The sequence below is a fragment of the Mus musculus genome, chromosome 1, assembly GCF_000001635.26.
Source record: "Mus musculus strain C57BL/6J chromosome 1, GRCm38.p6 C57BL/6J".
Taxonomy (NCBI): Eukaryota; Metazoa; Chordata; class Mammalia; order Rodentia; family Muridae; genus Mus; species Mus musculus.
In genome coordinates this window covers 86,121,270-86,140,037 of record NC_000067.6, presented here as the reverse complement: position 1 = coordinate 86,140,037, position 18,768 = coordinate 86,121,270, and the positions used below count along the sequence as shown (strand labels likewise).

The window sequence follows — 18,768 nt, the reverse complement described above, 5'->3', positions numbered from 1 at the left end:
TGCCTCCCAAGTGCTGGGATTAAAGGCATGCGCCACCATGCCCGGCTGTTTTTGGTTTTTTAGACAGGGTTTCTCTGTGTAGCCCTGGCTGTCCTGGAACTCACTCTATAGACCAGGCTGGCCTCGAACTCAGAAATTTATCTGCCTCTGCCTCCCAAGTGCTGGGATTAAAGGCATGTGCCACCACTGTCCGGCTACACTTCTGGTTTTTGATCATTTCAGATATAAAGGGAAATGTATAACTGTCTGAAATGCAAGCAACATTAAGAGCTTAACCAGGAAGAGCATAGCTAATGAGAGGCTAGGAAATTAGATCATTTCTTTTATAGAATCATCTGATATTGAGGAAACAGGAGTTTACAAAGGAGGGTATACAATGAAATTAGCTGTGTGGAACCGTCCTAGGGAATCAGTAATCTTTAGACTGGACAAGATGAGTGCATTAGGGCTGATCTCTCTAGAATTGTTTATTTATTCACTTCCCTCCAGATTCGAGCATGTCTTTTGGGCTGGGGAGTAGCTCATAGCTCAGTGGTATAGCACTTGCCCAGCATGCAGAAAACCCTGGATTCAACCTCCAGTACTGCCACAAAGAGTTCCTCTATAGCAAAGCTCTCCTGCTTCAGAGCCCTACGTGCTGGGGTTATAGGAAGGTGATGTTAGGCCTATTAGCGTATGGTGGTAGTGTCATATCCATAAAAAACTGAACCAAAAAACAAGAAAAACAAATCAACTAAAGTCTGGTCAATGTGGAGATTTTAATATATTTATTTGAAAACCAAATTTTGTGAAAGAGAACACTGAACAGTCGTATATCTTCTTAACCAAAGACTTGGGACACAGGTTCTTTATGTCAGCGTAGGCAATGGTGTGTGGATTGAGCAGGTCTCAGCATGGGTTCCCTCACGACATTTCAGTGTGCGCCAGGACAGTCTTCTTCAGCTGGGCAGGCGGGATCCTGGGAAAGCGAAGTGGCAGAAGCTGGCATTGTCCTTTACTCACAAACTTTTTTTTAAATTTAAATTACTACACAAAATCTAAACCCAGTTCCTGCTTGGCATCTGCAGGCCTGTTATGCCAATTTGTTACTATTGTTAATCTCTGATTTCCTAACAAATCAAGTATTTCAATCTCATCCTTTAAAAAACTTCCAAGAATCCAGCTTTAGCTGTGCACATTGCAGTCACTCTTTCTTGAACTCCACGACCAGGTTGGTCGCAGTGAGGCAGTAGGCGAGGCCGGAAGAGCTACCGTGAGTCAGAAATAATGTACAGATGAGAGATCACAGCACAAGCCTGCTGCAGGCAAAGCTGAGGCTGAGAGATCACGGCTGTACAAGGCAGAGCACTCAGACACACCTTCCACTCTCCAGATCCACTCTCCGAGGAAGGATTACATGATGTAATCAATGGCAGGGCTGGTCTTTAACTGTTAATCAATGTATGCTAGATTTGCAACTTGCATGTTTTCTCTGTGTGTGTGTGTGTGTGTGTGTGTGTGTGTGTGTGTGTGTGTGTGTGTGTGTGTGTGTGTGTGTATGGCTGGGACTGAACTCAGGAACTTGTGCAGGGCCAATAAATACCCTACACTGCTACATCACCAGCCCTAAATGCGTTTTTAATACAACTGGGGTAAAGGATATAATTCCTATGTTCTTTTTTTTTTACAAAAGTTATTGATTCTTTGAGGGCCTATGCTCTGTGGTGTCTGTGTGCTACAACACGCTCTGGGGGTCAGAGAATTACATGCAGAAGTCAGTGTTCTCCGCTCACTTTATGCTTTTCAGGGATCAAACTCAGGCTGTCAGGCTTGGTGGCAAGCATCTTTGCCTGAGCATCTCTCTGGCCTCCTACATTCTTTAAAGAGTAAAACAAATTCATATTTTTCTGAGAATGCTTGCTAAGTTAGTGAAATCACTATGTATCTTTCATATATTTTTTCGAATATGTGATTTAAAAGAAATTTAGGGAATTGAAAGATTGACAGTTTCACACAATAAGATTAAGTTTTAGAAACTAAGGATCCCACCTTTTTTTCTTGTTTAAAATAATTTATTTTTATTTTATAATTTATTTTATTTTTAGAATTACTGCCAAGAGGATGAGGAGAGAAGGGAGTCAGGGGGAAGCCTGTATCTACAGAGGCCTTTAATCCCAGCACTCGGGAGGGAGGCAGAGACAGATGGATCTCTGAGAGTTTGAGGTCAGTCAGGGCTACACAGAGAAATCCAGTCTTAAAAAAACAAACAAATAAACAACAACAAAAAGAGGAAAACAAAAGGTGACCTTGATCTTGAACTTGTTATGTAGCCAAGGCTGGCCTTGAAACTCCTGAATTTCTGTATCTCAGTTGCTGGGTTATCTGGGTTATAAGTATATACCACCATGCCTGGCTTTCCTTAGCTATTTCCCCCTCCCCCTCCCCCAGTAACAGTTTTATTAATTCTCTTGAGCTTCATATCATGCACTTGTTTAGCTATTTTAAAGAAGACTCTCTTGGAGCTGGAGAGATGGCTCAGTGGTTAAGAGCACTGGCTGCTTTTCCAGAGGACCTGAGTTTAATTCCCAGCACCCAAATGGCAGCAAGCCCACAACTGTCTGTAACTCCAGTTTCAGAGGACCTGGCACCTTCAGACAGACATATAAGCAGGACACCAATGCACATAAACATAAATAAATCTTAAAAAAATATGACTTTCTTGTGAAAAATCACCAGAATGTTCCCTCTTATAAACTTATAAAACGGACTGCAGACCAGTCGCTCAGAAAAGAAGTGCATGTGAGCAAAGTGAGGATTTAGTGCTGTTTGGGTAGACTGGAGCAAAGACAAGCAGGAGAGGTGAGGCACACTGCGGCTTCCATACACACTGTAAGTACTGACAGAGAGGCTTCCTGCAGAAGCGACTGTGAGCGAGCACTTACCCTGGCCTTAGTCATCGATATACTCGAACGGCTCTGGGGGCTCTGGCTCTTGCTCTTCCTCTTCAATCTTTGGGCCGTGTGCTGCCACGGGTTCCACGAGTTCTTCAACGTCTTCGCTGGTGTCTTTCAGAATTATGATGCCCCCGATGGAGAGCTGCACAGAGAGGAAACAGAATTAGCTCCCGTCACATTTCACGGTGCTCTGCTCTGCTCTCTAGAGCAGGTGCTCGTTAAGTGAGCCCTCAACACTTGGTGTGCAAGGAAAAGGCTGAGGGAGAATTAACTACATTAGCAGAAAATAACTCCTCTCTAGTGAGCAACTGCCAGCGTAACCAGTGCATGGTGGGCCATGCGAGCTGCTCTGTGTGGCTGCTGCATCGCAACTGAAGACGCGTGTGCCAGCCAAAGAAACTCTGACTGTGGGTAGGATGCTTACTGTCCCAGCACAGCATTCTACTGCCTCCCTATACTACCTGTCATAGCTTGTATATTCTTGACCAGGGCGTGGCACCATCTGGAGGTGTGGCCTGGTTGGAATAGGTGTGTCACTGTGGGTGTGGGATTAAGACTCTCACCCCAGTTGCCTGGAAGTCAGTCTTCTACTAGCAGCCTTTGGATGAAGATGTAGAACTCTCAGCTCTGACTGTGCCATGCCTGCCTGGATACTGCCATGCTCCCATTTTAATGATAATGGACTGAACCTCTGAACCTGTAAGCCAGCCCCAATTAAATGTTGTTTTTTATAAGACTTGCCTTGGTCATAGTCTGTTCACAGCAGTAAAACCCTAACTAAGACACATTCTACTACCTCCCTATAGTATCCAAGACAGTGATCTTGAATCAGCAACTTCATTACCACCCCAGAGCTTGTTTAAAATGTGGAAAAGCTACTTCTAACCTGGAGATATGTCCCACCCCCTAAAAGATTTTTATTTTTATTTATTTTATGTATATAGGTATTTTGTCTATGCCTGTGTACTGTGTGTGTGTGTGTGTGTGTGTGTGTGTGTGTAATGCCTGGGGAGACTAGAAGAGGGCACTGGATCCTCTGGAACTAGAGTTACAGACAGTTGGGAGCTGCTATGTGGGTTTGGGGAACAGGACCTGAGTCCTCTGTAAGAGCAACAAATACCCCTAGACCTTTGATGAGTGTATATTATAGTTTTTGTTGTGCTCCTAGCCTTTAATGGCTGAACCAACTTTCCATCCCTGCATTAGTTTTTGCAGTACCCTATTCTGTATCTGTGACATTCAAGAAAATCTATAAATTAAAGGTCATTTTTTTCTCTCTAGCAATTCCAGAATGTCAGAGAAAATAATAAATACAACAGACATCTGAGTGTTCTCACTATAATCTAGAAAGCACTATAATGTAAGGAATGAAAAACCAGATGGAGAACCAAAGGAAAGTAGACTGTAGCAGCAATTCTATTAAGATTTTTCTTAGCTTATTAGCCGATGATAAATTCAAACACCAAACTATTCAGCTATCTCTGGCATGCTAATCTTATTCTATTTGCATGCCTGTGTCAATGGAAATGGAGAGTTGCTCTCTGTAATTAAATCAGCCAGGCACATCTGGAAAAAGCATACTACTACAAAGCATATTAGTGGGATGGAAAGAAGCACAGACCATTAGTGACATGACTCAATGGGTTAAGCATCTCTGCAGCTGAACCTGATCTGATTTTACTCATCAAGATTCGGCCCTGGCGTGCTAGAAAACGGCTGTGTCGTCAAGCATTTCTAGACCAGCTCCCCTTCTAACACATGCATTTACACCAAAGAGTCTACAACGCTCTCCCGTAAAGGTTTCTTGAAAAGAATGCATTCTCTATGGAATGTCTCTGCCATGACTACCAACAGCCCAAGAACAACAGAGAATACAGCCACTGTCCCTGTCCTCCATAGCCTGAATGCTTATGTGGACCTTCTAGTGAAGCAACGAAGAGGAGCTTCCACGCAGAATAAAATGTCCACATTCAGAAGACAAATTCCAAGTTCCTGGAAACCTGTAGCATGCGCTCCAACTTTTACTATATGCTTATCAGAAATGAAATGATCTCATTCCCATATGCAACACAGTCCACAAATCCACAGGGCTGTTTGTAGCTATGCCACATTCGAGGTTGATTAATGCTTCCCATGCTGTGAAAAAATTCATCTGCCAAGGAGAAGACATCTGCTGTCTAAAGGCTATTAAACATCTAAGATGGTGACTTCTTGCTATAGCAGAGTAAGGACATTATCCTAGTGCTTCTTTTCTTCAGGGGATCACTGTGACAAGGCATGCATCCTTGGTTGGCCTGTAGTTTAGACTCAACTCACAGAAATCCACCTGCCTCAGTATGCCAAGTGCTGGGATTAGAGCAATAGGGCACCATGCTTCAGTGCTTCTTCCTGAGGAACATGGCCATCAAGAGTACAGGTGGGTGAATGGGCAATTTCTTTCTTCAATGTACATACAAAGGAGTGGTCGTTCATTAAGAGAAAGAATTCACATAATATAAAATGCACTCCTTAATGTATAAAACTTAATAATTCACAATGTATTAAGTAAGAGGTGTGCAGTCACCTCTGCTAAACTTGTAATCAACCTGAAGAACTCCTGCACCTACAACATGAAACCAAGCAGAACTGACTTGGAAACGTCCTCCATCACAGTATCTCTAGAGCAGAGGGACTTCCTGTATTCAGTTTATAGGTTACACAAATGGAACGCAAGGGAATTACTTAGTCACACTACTAAACAAAAGAGCTGAGATATAAACCTAGGTATGCCCACCCTCAGCTTGAGACCCTCACACACAGCAATGTCCATTTCTTGCCTTTGCTTCTGAAAGTGATAATCTACTTAGGAACGCCATGGCTCACAAGTGAAACAAGAGTTGCTTTTAATTCATCATTTAGTTGATTGAAAAATAAACTTGCGGGCCAGGCGTGGTGGCACACGCCTTTAATCCCAGCACTTGGGAGGCAGAGGCAGGTGGATTTCTGAGTTCGAGGCCAGCCTGGTCTACAGAGTGAGTTCCAGGACAGCCAGGGCTACACAGAGAAACCCTGTCTTGAAAAAAAATTAAAAAAGGCAAACAAACAAACAAACCAACCAACCAAAACCAAAAAAGAATTAAGAGAAAAGAGAAGCTCTCCAACGATCTTTATGAAGCCAAGGAGATGGCGATCACTCTTGTTTTTGCTAGCAGCGCTTTTTTATTTAAAGCACTAGTGACTTTGCTCTAACATACTTTGGGGATTTATCATCTTCTGCCAGTCTTACCTAGTCTCACAGATTAATACCCCAACGGCAAATACAGCTAAGATGGATAACTTACTGGTTTAAAAGGCTGGTATCTGCAGGTCTCTGTCATACTTAAGACCTTCAGCTGGGCAGGCATAACTCGTGCTGGATTATCCAACAGCTGGAAGTTTGGTTCAGGTTCTTTTTTCTTCTCTTTCTCTTCCTTCTTCTCTGCTTCATCCTAGGATAGGAGAAATGCAATCAATGAGGGATCACTCCTGTCCCACATTACTTGGTGTCTGTCTGCTAAGTTTCTAGAACACTGTCAGGTGCAAAGGGTAGTGGCAGATACAGTAAAAGTACAACTAAATTGAGACCAACTCTACTTAGGGATGAGAACAGTACGAATCAGTTTAAAGGACGAAAGGGTTTTCTACCAGCAGAGATCAGAAGAGTCTGTTTAAATGGCTGGACCATCATTCATCTTCCCGAAGCCTTTCTTCATCAAGTCACTGTCTACTCAGACCTGTTTTCAAAGCCTACTTTAGCTGTAACTTTCTCTATGAACTCATTCCTGTTCTGTACCCTACCTTCTCACAAATGGACATTGTTATGGTCTGAATGTGAAATACCCTCTGTAAGCTCATGTATGTGACCATCTGGGAACCTTCTGGATAGGGCCTAACTGGTTGAAGGGATGGCCTGAGGGATGGAAAGTAGCTGTGTGGCCAGTTTCTCTGCTTCCTGATCAAGGTAGGAGCAAGCCACTCTGCAAGCTCCCACTGTCAAAGACGCAGCTCCAGACACCATAACTTTCTTGCTATGATGGACTGAATCCTTTAAAACTATGAGCCCAAATTCCCTTTTCTCTAAAGCTGCTTCCAATAGGTATTCTGTCAGAGCAACAAGAAAAACTAATACAGACATGGTTTTCTAGAGTCTCTTTCAAATATAATGGTATGATTCTATATGCTGGAAACAGAATAACTCATTGAAAAGGCTGAGAGCAAAGTACAACAGTGTTTAAGGAATCAGGACGACAACAGGCATTAACCCACATGACCAGAGGTATACCTACCACTTCCATCTTCTCCTCCTCCTTTTTTTCTTTTTCTTTTTCTTTTTTTTTAGCTTTGGCAGTAATAGACAACACAGCGGTGGAAACCTGGAGACAGTCAAAATGGTGTCAGACTGTTATAATCTCTTACCTACATACTAAGAGAGGAGCTCAAGAGAACAGTCCCACAACATGTCCCTGACTCCTGTCAGTAACTATACAACAAATCCCCTGAGAAGTAGAGGGAAAACAAACAGCACGTTAAGGCACCTCACTAGCTGCCACCGTCATGCTTAGCTACTGAGGCTGTCTCCAAAACAACCAATCTTTTAGATCTGCCCTGGATGTGAATTTGCTATCACCTACTCCTGAGACACAGACTTGAGTGCTATGCTCTTTTTGGCTTTATGGGAAAAGCACTGGAAAATTCTGAGTCGTAGAGATGTTCTCACAGCTGGATGGATGTCTTGTAATGGTAATACACAGTGAGTGACATTAGCTAGGTGGATCTCACTTGACATTAAAGGTAAAACAAGATGCTGAAAATGTGGTAAAATAAAGATGCTGTGAAAGATATTCATCAGCTGCTACCCTGAATTTATTTAGTTGTAAAATTAACTCTACTTATACACAAAACTTTTTTTTTTTTTAGATTTATTTATTATATGTAAGTACACTGTAGCTGTCTTCAGACACACCAGAAGAGGGCGTCATATCTCGTTACGGATGGTTGTGAGCCACCATGTGGTTGCTGGGATTTGAACTCTGGACCTTTGGAAGAGCAGTCGGGTGCTCTTACCCAATGAGCCATCTCACCAGCCCTACACAAAACTTTTAACACAATCAACAAATAGTTAAGATGAAACATCCTAAAATAAAGAACAATTTTCTTCAAATAAACATCGTGAAAGGGTTGTTGTTTTTATTGAGTAGAACACCATAGCCAGTACAGCTATGTAAATGCATTCATTACTCTTTATTATGCAGTAGTGAATGTGGTAAAAAACTGTTGGTGAAGTTAGTTTTATCCATTTTAAAAAGGTAAACTAGGAAATATATCTGAAAATAAATAACACGACTTGCACACAATTCCACACCTCCTATTCTAAGTGACAGACACACCTGTAAAAGAACACAGGTGTGTACATAAACAGTTTTCTTTCTTTCTTTTTTTTTTTTTTTTTGGTTTTTCCAGACAGGGTTTCTCTGTGTAGCCCTGGCTGTCCTGGAACTCACTTTGTAGACCAGGCTGGCCTCAAACTCAGAAATCCGCCTGCCTCTGCCTCCCAAGTGCTGGGATTAAAGGCGTGCGCCACCACGCCCGGTGTACATAAACATTTTTATTATAGCCTCACTGGCAGTGTAGTAAATAAAAATGTCCTTAAATGTACAGCAGATAAAATAAATAGTATACAGATATGGCTTTCTATGTTATTTGGGGAGAAGTTATACATTGAGACCGGCATGGAGAAACCAGCAGCAGTTGTAAAGTAAGGTTCTGACAGAGCAGGGCAAACTTTCAGGATTCACACCGGCACAAGATCGTGGGCCAGAGGGCTGGGATACCAAGACAGGAAAAGAGGCCCTTTACTTTCTATCAAAGTCTAGTGTTAGCTGTCACCAACAGTGCTGTTTTAAACAGATGCCTTCTTCTGGAACATGCATACACAGACAGACAGACAGACAGACATAGACACAGATACATAGATCAATAAGGCATCACAGGACTGAACAGATAACTCAATGGTTAAGAGTATATATTATTCTTCCACAGAACCTGAGTCTGGTTCCCAGGACCCATGCCAGGCAGCTCACAACTGCTTCTACCTCCAGCTCCAAGAATGTCTCTAGCCCCTACAGCCCACACTCACACGAATACCCCAACGTTTACATAATTAATCTTTGTACCAGGAGGCAGAGTTAGGTGGACCCTGTGAGTTTGAGGTCAGTCTGATATACTACCTAGTACTAAGTTAGGCAGGACTTTACAATGAGCCCCTACTCCAACCAACCAACCACATTTGAAAACTGTTATCACCTAGACGGTCAGTAGCTTCTCCAAGAACAAATGTTAAAGACCCAAAGAACATACCTTTTCCTTTTCTTTTTCTTTTGGTACTTCCAGAGGGGCAGGATATGCGAATGTGGATGGTTTACAATTTGATTTATATTGAACTTTCGGCATCTGAAGAAATAAAACACTCTTGTTCTTCCCATGGAAATAATATCACAATTTATGTATTCTGTTTATAACAAGCATACAGGCACAAAGAGAGATGGAAAGTTTCCATGCAAGCTAAATGTTCAACAATAGAACTGTTCCATGTTAGCACTCTACGGAAGGCCGTGTGGTGAATTCTGGTATTCAGTTCCCTACAGACTCTAAAGCTCTGCACTGAACAGGCACCATTTTCTCTTTGTTTCCTCACAGACCACTGAGTCAGTGGGTTAAGTCCTACTCATGCTGTGAGCACGGGGACAACTGTTAGCCCTGTGTAAAGAGTTATATATCCTTTCTGAACCCCCATGACCGTTCCTTGTACCACACCAACAACTTACTAGTCTCTATACACTTTCCATACCACACAATCATGCTTTCTAGCACGGGCCTAATGCAAGACTACCTTCGTACTACTTAGAACAAACCTACGGTCTAGCCTGAATCTTTCTTTACTTACCTCATTTGCACTGGTAAAAAATGGTAATAAGCATAATATTTGCTAAGATAGGAACTTATCTTCTCTATCTCACCTTCACTGTGAAGAACGAAACATTATAAAATTGTTTGGCGGACTGTAAGCCTCTAAAGATTTCATAGGAGGTTTAATGATAATGCTAAATATTAGGGATTAGGAAAACAAAATATTGTTTTGAGAAATAAAGATGCTAAATATTTGCAACTGAGCAGTTTTAATACTGAAATACTTAATTAAAAGTAACAAGCTGTATAGCTATAATAAAAATATTAATGTAACAGATTACTCAATACAAATTTGAGCTTAAAATTTTTCCATTCTGAAAACTTAACAAAACGTCTTAACAACAGTGATGACCAAATGTAAGAGGTATCTAAAGGTTGAAAAGCCTTCAACCTTAAAGGAGAACAAGATGACTCATCAGGTCACAGGACTGAGGACACCCTAACTACAACCCTGTTAGAAGTATGATTAAAGGCTGGGATGTCAGGGGACGGAGCAGAGCAGCCGAAACTTCTAACCTCTGTGATCGGTTTGTTCTGTCAGACTCCCTGACCCCTCACTGGTGGTCTTGGTACCTGTCACTAGTAAAGTACTTCCTGTGGTACTGTTCCTTATGCTAACAATTCTCTGTTAAGTAGGCATGGAGGTCCCCATGCTCACAGGTAAACACTAGGGGAAACAGGAATGCTAAATACACAGAGTTGTTTCTTCAAAGGGAGAAAGAGGTGTATAGTCTGTTTTCTGTGCTAGCTGTGTGGCTGCATTCCTCTCCCAGAATGCATGAACTTGTTTTTCTCAGTCAATCTATAGAACATTTATTTATGGAAAACATGTACTTCACAAAGAGTTTATAATGCAGTTAAGGTCTTAAGCTTTGTTGTACACATGGAATTGAGTTAATTATCACCAGGAAAATTTTCACCAAACTATGCTATGCTTAAATATGCCTAACACAAACAACTTGGGTCAGACACTCCCTGTTTGAACCAGTACTGGCCACTGAAGTGTGTTGAACCGAATTGTACCCGCCCCCCCCCCCCCCGGATCATAACCCTGCTGGTGTGGTGGCTGTAGAGAACCCTGCAGTACATGACTGAGGTGTGTACCGTCTCACACTTTAGCCCTCACTAATTAGTTAGTCTGTGTCCTCATTCTCTCTTGTCCACATATCTGCTGTCATCAGGATGATCCTTGTTAGGAAAAACTGTCATTACCTCCTTAAAAGCTTTCGCCAGCTCTTACAGCCCTTGGATTAAAGTGGCCTAGCTTGGTGGCACAAGTCTGGAATTCCATCACTCTGGATGTTAAGGTAGACAGATCCTGAGTTCAGAGATCACTAAGTATACAGAATGACTATCTGCCCCCAAACCAAAAACACTAGTCTGGCATGGTAGCACATGCCTTTAATCCAAGTATTCTGGAGGCAAAGGCAGGCAGGTCTCTGTTGAGTTCAAGGCCAGCCTGGTCTACAATAGTGAATTCTAGGCTAGTTAGGGCTATATAGTAAGACCCAGTTGCAAAATGAAAACCAAACCAACCTCTCCAAATACATAGAATGGCTTTTAAAATCTGTTGTGCTGGGATTAAAGGCGTGTGCCACCACTGCCCGGCCTCATATTTCTGTATTAAAAACCCTTATCCCATCATTCCCTCTCAAAAGATGTGTCCAGTATTACACAGCTAGTAAGAAAGTCTATTTATAAAATGTCCACAGACATACTCTATTCTGTAAGGGCTAAGGACTAACTGAAGTTGAAGGGGAAATATGGTCATTTATGATAAGAATATCCCACAACGCTCAGGACTCACAGACATACCTTTAAATCCTTGTTAAGGCCAATGACACAGGTAGGAGTATAAGCCAATGACAGGAAGTGTGAAAGGGGAAACCAGAACCAGAACTGGGTGAAGACAAGGACGCCAACCACAGACGGCATATGAGTGTGCCCAGTCCTGGACTGTAAGGAGATTGTGACATTATGACCACCTGCAGAAAGAGACAACCATGAGCAGAGCCACCCGTTAAGATGTCAATAAACATTTCTAGGTACTACTGCACTAGGGAAGTAGCTGGTGGTTTATTTATTTAATTTTTTTTTTTATTAGGGTCTTGCTAATCAGCTCTGGCTGTCCTGTAATTCACTTTGTAGACCAGGCTGACCTTGAACCCTCAGAGATCTGACTGCCTCTGTCTCCAGAGTGCTGGGGTTAAAGACATTACCGAGGTGCCCAGGGATTTATTTTTATGTGTGTGAAAGTTTGGCCAAATGTATGTTTATGTACCGTGTGGGCGCCTGATGCCCACAAAGGGAGAAGAGGATGTTGAATCCTTGAAACGCAAACTACATGTGGTTTTGACCCACTTGATGTGGGTAGGGGGAGCTGTACCTGGGTCTTTTGCAAGAGCAGAAAGTGCTCTTAACCACTGAGGCATCTCTTCAGCCTCACAAAAGGAAAACTCAAACAATTTAATTTTTACTCCAACGCTTTCCAAGGAAGAACATGACAAACAGTGAAACCAGCTGATTCTGATTAAAAGTTTGTACTGTGAGAGGGTGAATGGCTTAAAACCCAGCTTGTTCAGCTTCTTGCCACAGTCTCTAGACTATCCATCCCTCTGGGAAGTAGAGAGAAATCCAGCTTGAAAGCCACCAAATTTGAGTGAAGATCCAAGTTAACAACGAAAGAGTGGGATTTTAGGCAAACAAATGGTATGGGATTACCTAGGGTCCCAGTGCTTGGAGGCGGAGAGAGGAGAATTGGTGTGAATTCGAGGCTAGCCTGAACTATATAGTGAACCCCCACTTAAAAAAAAAAAAACCAGCTGAAAGTCAATGAGCCTATTATTACTAAGTAAATAGAACTACTCTAATTCATCTCCAATATATCTAATCCTTACAACGCTATCAGGCAGACATTACGAGGAACAAAGAGAGAAAAGCACTTGAGCTTATAGGACTGTTATATAAAGAGATTAGGATCTGCTGAGCATGGTGGTGTACACTTGTCTCAGCTCCTTGTAAAGGTTGAGACAATGGGACAGTAAGTTAAGGCCAACCGGGAAAACTTATAGAACATGTTTATAAATGGGTGATGCTGCCGGGCAGTGGTGGTCCACACCATTAATCTCAGCACTCAGGAAGCGGAGGCAGGAAGATCTCTGTGAGTCCTAGGCCAGCGGGGTCTACAGAGCTAGTTCCAGGACAGCTAGGGCTACAAGAAGAAACACTGTGTCAAAAAACAAACACAGGACAACAAAACCCCAGGGGCAGTGTAGTTACTCAGCAGTATAATGACTATTACACTGCACAGGTGGTGTCCTGCTCAGTCTTCAGCAGGGAGACAAGAGGGGACAGGGTGTGTCTGAGGGCAGGGAAGGAGTAGCATTCGAATATATACATCTGTGCTTGAATAATGGAAAACTCTCTCTGTAAACCGCACTCTCCTCAAATTTTACTCTGGAACAATTTGCTGCAGACTCAATTTCCATTATGTCACACAGAGTACTGGATTAGCTTTTCATTAGATTTACATAATGCATCTGGAAGGCCTAAGAACATTCACCTGCATCCAGTATGCCTTGGGCCAGAATAGCGCCAAATTTGGCCATGACATCATCATGTTTGTCATTGATGACTTTGGAATACAGCTGCCGGAACTGATTCACCTGAAGAAGCAAGAAGAATAATTATAGTCTCTGTGCATTTGTCATGCCATTAAAGAACACCCAATGAACTGCACTAATGGTGTTGAGCCCCCGTTCTCAATTTCACAGCATTTAGAAGAAGGCGACAGACCAGATGTGAAGGCAGAACAGTTCTGTGCTTGAAATCAGTGTTCTGACTTCCTGGTGTGGGAGCACTAGCTGTCCTCAGTCCTCACTCCACAGTGGGTGATTCAGACTCATGGGAATGGTGGATATGATTTCATTCTGCACCAGCCAGTCAGCAGGCCCAACCAGTCTCAGCAAACACTATGGCTTTTGCAGCACTTTGAATTACAGCTATTCTGCTTACTGTCAACTGAGCAGATTTCCTAACAGGCATGGCCCTTCAGTTCTACCTTAAGTAAACTACCCTTCACCCAGCCTGTGTGAGTGTATTCACAAACAATAAAGACGTGCATTCTAAATGCACATCAGTTTCTGAAGACTTGCCCAGAATCAATGATGATTTGATTTAGGGTGAGATTACCAGTAATTTTGTTTGGAGTTTTCCTGAAATTAAGATATATACAATTTTCACATAAAAATGCTTCTGGAATATTTGTAATGAATAAAGTGGTTTCTTTAACTGTTGGGTGGAGTTGGCCCTATCTTATGCTTCTTCCATGGCTTACACTTCCTTGTTTTCCCGACAGTGCTTTCAAATGGTAGGCACTCAGGAAGAAGTCTGCTTGGTCAAGAAGCACATGATCATGGAGCTTCCCAAATCTGCCAAAAGCAGAAAACACCAGATTTGAGTTTCCTGACATAATGAGATTAGCACACATTCTTTCAGAATCTCTTCTCTGTATTGGTCTGAAGGAGACAGTGTGATTCTGTGGCAGAATAACAGAACCAGACAGCCCAGGCATATGACTATCTCTGTTCTTAGAAGGTATTTGGGTAAATTACTAGTCTGTCGGTCTGTCTGTCTGTCCGTTCGTCCTATGGCCCTTTTCTTTTTAGATGGGCCTTCTTGTAAGGTGGCCCAGGTCTCAAAGTCCTGAGCCTAAAACAATCCTTTTGCTGAAGCCTCTGAAGCAGCTGGGACCACAGGTACGAATCATCACATCTGGCCACCTACTAGCTTTTCTGAGCTTTAGTTTCTTTCCCCTTTCTTTGAGGATTATAGCATTTACCTCATCCATGTTCTAAAGACAACCTGAAGTAATCATGGTCACAAATGGGTCATGGCGTACTTCAGTAGGCACAGATGTCACATAGGGGCAAAATTTTACTACCTTCTAAACTATTAGCTCCGCCATTTATATACTGCTAATAAAACAATATTTCTTAAAAATGGTTCTCAGTTTTATTCCCAGGCAACAACAAACTACAGTGGGGGAATATGATGCCAGATGTATTTGTAATTCAGATTTAAAAAACTAACATGGGCTGGAAGGATGGCTTAGGGTGAAGAGTAGAGGACCTGGGTTTGATTCCCAGCACCCTCAGGGTAGCTCACAACTGTCTGAAACTCCAGTTCTGGGAGATTTGACCCTTTCCTGGCCTCTGCAGGTATTAGGCACCTGTGCAGCACACACACATATATAGGCAAAACACCCATACATGTTTTGTTTTTGTTTTTGTTTTTTTGGTTTTCGAGACAGGGTTTCTCTGTGTATCCCTGGCTGTCCTGGAACTCACTCTGTAGACCAGGCTGGCCTCAAACTCAGAAATCCGCCTGCCTCTGCCTCCTGAGTGCTGGGATTACAGGCGTGCGCCACCACCGCCCGGCTCCACACATGTATTTTTAAAAGCTGACATGATGTACACACTTTGTATTTCTGGTGGGGTATGGAACAGTATTCTATAACCAAATTAGTAACTCTGAAGTAGCAAACACATGGATATTCATAGTAAGTGATTCATTATTAGGTCAGATTTTAGTCAGCTAGGTCCTTAAAAAGAGCAAACGTGTAAATTTTCAGACCTATAAAGGGCTACTGATTTGTTTTATGTCTAGTTCTTATTCATCTCTGTTCAGCTGACTTTGCCCCATATACTCCTATTTTTCTTTCCAAATGACTTGCTATTACTTCAAATTCCACATATCCAAGATAAAAAAACACCCTATTTTTCTTTCACGGTACTCTTCCTGATAATGCCGTGATCTCACTGTGATGGTTTAAACCTGAAACGCCTTCCCTGCTCATGTCTGGTCACATGTGGTGATGCTTTGGGTGGCTGTGGAACTTTAAGGACGTGGGTCCTAGCTGGTTAAAAAGGACACTAGGAAGTAGACTTTGAAGGTTATAGCAATGATTCTCTACCTTCCTAATGCTGAAACACTTTAATACAGTTCTTCATGTTGTGGTGACCCCCAAACATAAAATTATCTTGTTAGTACTTCCTGAGTGTAATTTTGCTACTGTTATGAATGGTAATGTAAATATCTGATATATAGCATGTCCTGACCCACAGGTTAATAGCCACACCCCTGGTTCTGATCTTACTGTCTACTTCTTGGTCCACTGCTATGCAAACAGACATACCCTCTCCCAAGATATTCTTGCTGTCATAGAAAGAGCCACTCTGCCATGTCTTCTTGTTAAAATGAATTAAAATCCCTCAGAACCATGAACCCAGATGGTTTCCATGAGCTGCTTTGTTCAAGCCATGTAGAAATGACTCATGCAACTTGTTACCCACCCTCCCACCCCCACGTTGCGCTTTAAGACAGTTTTTCTCTGTGTAGCCCTGGCTGTCCTGAAACTTGCTCTATAGACCTCTGACTCCAGAGTGCTGGGACTAAAGGTGTACACACACAATCACCGCTGGTATGATAGTGTCTTATATCTTAAATATCTTATAAGACTTCATGCTTAGAATTTCAGGTTATAAACATTTTTTTTTCTATAGAAATAAGAACCTAGGGCTGGTGAGATGGCTCAACGGGTAAAAAGCACTGACTGCTCTTCCGAAGGTCATGAGTTCAAATCCCAGCAACCATATGGTGGCTCACAACCACTCGTAAAAAGATCTGACGCCCTCTTCTGGTGTGTCTGAAGACAGCCACAGTGTACTTACATATAATAAATAAATAAATCTTAAAAAAAAAAAAGAAAAAAGAAGAATCTAAACTCTACCTTCCTTAAATTCACATTAAAAACAGAAAAAACAGTTCTAGCCTTTGAAAAGAACACTATAGCTGTATAGTGGTGGCACATGTCTTTAATCCCAGGACTTGGGAAGCAGAGGCAGGTAGAGTTCTGAGTTCGAGTCCAGCCTGGTCTACAGAGTGAGTTCCAGGACAGCCAGGGCTATTCAGAAAAACCCTGTCTCAAAAACAAACAAACAAACAAAACAAAAAAAGAGAAAGAAAGAAAAAAGAAAAGAACAGAACATTCTGTGTGTGTGTATGTGTGTGTGTGTGTGTGTGTGTGTGTGTGTCTGTAGATGTCTTTTGGGAGTGAGGGTTTGAAGGATCAAATTTAGGTCACCAGGCTTGGTGACAACTGCCTACACCTGCTAAGCCATCTCTCTGGCATAAAGCTATGCATTTAAAATATTTATCATGTTCTGAATGCAAATCTTATGCTTCTGGAAGGTGCTATTTGGTCAAGGGAAAGGATTACAGGTCTTTGGATTCATTTCTGACGATCATGAGCGAAGAAGAGCACTAGATTTCGCTATCATTAGTTCTGAATGTACTTTAGCTTTTACTTTGTATGCTGGGCATGCTGGAGTTAGAGGGTGGTGAGCTGCCTGATGTGCTTGCTAGGAATCAAATTTGATCCTCTACTAGAGCAGCAAGGACTTTTAATGGGAAAGCCTCACCTCTCCAGCCCTAAGAACTTATTTTTATAGTGTAACTTTTCATCTGATGTTTATATACTGTATTTAGTATATAAATGTTCAAATAAACTTCTTACAGTGGATCTCATTTAACAAGACAAAAATAGATGATTCATGAAGAGAAGAGTTTTGTTTTTGAGAGAAAACAGCTCCAAGACCCCATTAAAAGGTTAAATGTGACACTCAGCCTTTCTAAACTGTGTGTTACTAATACAGAAATGTGTCTCTGATCTGAGGCTTATGTTTGTGAGTGTGGACAAGTGAGAAACTGATAGAAACAAGGCAAAAACATACTGGTATTACTTAAGCCAGGGCACAATGCGTAGGCTAAGTGTTAGGGCATAATACTACACAAACATTCTGATTTCCATTATGAATCTTACAAAATATCCAAGGTCATTTTCTTTTGCATTCCTTTGAGGAAGGGCTGTAAGTCTTCTTTTAATTATTTTTATGTATAAATCTCTGAACCATGCATGTGTGTGCCTGGTGCTCAAGGAAGCCTGAAGAGGATGCTAGGTTCCCTGGGACTGGAGTGGTTGTGAGCTGCCATGTGGGTCCTCTGGAAGAGCAGCAGTGCTCTGACCACTGAGCCACCTCTCCAGCTCCAGGGGGTAATTCTTAATGCTCTGGCGCTTGCTTTTAAGCTGTTTCCACTAATTTCAAGTATTGACTTGAAAAAGTAGAACTCTGAGGATTCATTTTGTTCTCTTTAAAATTTGACATTATCAACATAGTTCTGCTTTTGTAGTCGGCATGGAAACATTTACATTTCACAGCCAACTTATATTAATTGCATTTCAATTTGAAAATTTTTATTTTATTTTTAAAATGTACCTTTACCACGTAGTATTTGTCTTATGCATCTGTATGTTTGTGGGTGCATGAATGCTACAATGTACATGTGGAAGTCACAGAGCAACTTGTAGGAGCCCATGTCTCCCCATCACGTAGGAACTCTGATGATCAGGCTGCTGGCAGATGTCTTCCCCCACAGAGCCATCTAGCCAGTGCTATTTCAATATTCTTAATTAGTAGTCATTATTATGATACAACCTGAAGGTAGAAGAGTATTTGTTCAGTTAAAGACTCCATTCAAGATCATAACTTGCAATTATTTTAAAAACCCAATTATTTAAATTGCTGTACCGTGTCTTTCTTTCTAAATGTGACATTTCTTAAAAGTAAATAAACAAACAACAGCAAAAACAAGAAACAAAGTCTATATAGTTTAGGCTATTCCACTTCAAAAAGATTCTGCCACTGTTAGTTTGAGGTTATGATTACTAAAAGACCCTGAAATTACTTCTTCTTGTTGGTTTTTTGAGATAGGGTTTCTCTGTGTAATCCCA

The 18,768-nt window shown here is 41.8% G+C and overlaps 1 protein-coding gene across 1 annotated transcript in view; it reads right to left on the bottom strand.

The window, feature by feature from the left end:
* Positions 1-742: 742 nt before the first annotated feature.
* Psmd1 (proteasome (prosome, macropain) 26S subunit, non-ATPase, 1) overlaps positions 743-18,768 on the bottom strand; it is a 74,677-nt gene continuing 56,651 nt past the window's right edge. Inside the window, exons 19-25 of the mRNA NM_027357.2 lie at positions 13,480-13,582; positions 11,733-11,902; positions 9,309-9,401; positions 7,238-7,324; positions 6,254-6,400; positions 2,922-3,075; positions 743-958 (exon numbers count right to left, since the gene is read on the bottom strand). Of these exons, the coding sequence (NP_081633.1) occupies positions 2,929-3,075; positions 6,254-6,400; positions 7,238-7,324; positions 9,309-9,401; positions 11,733-11,902; positions 13,480-13,582 (747 nt within the window). The 3' untranslated portion in view covers positions 743-958; positions 2,922-2,928. The remainder of the gene's footprint in view (positions 959-2,921; positions 3,076-6,253; positions 6,401-7,237; positions 7,325-9,308; positions 9,402-11,732; positions 11,903-13,479; positions 13,583-18,768) is intronic.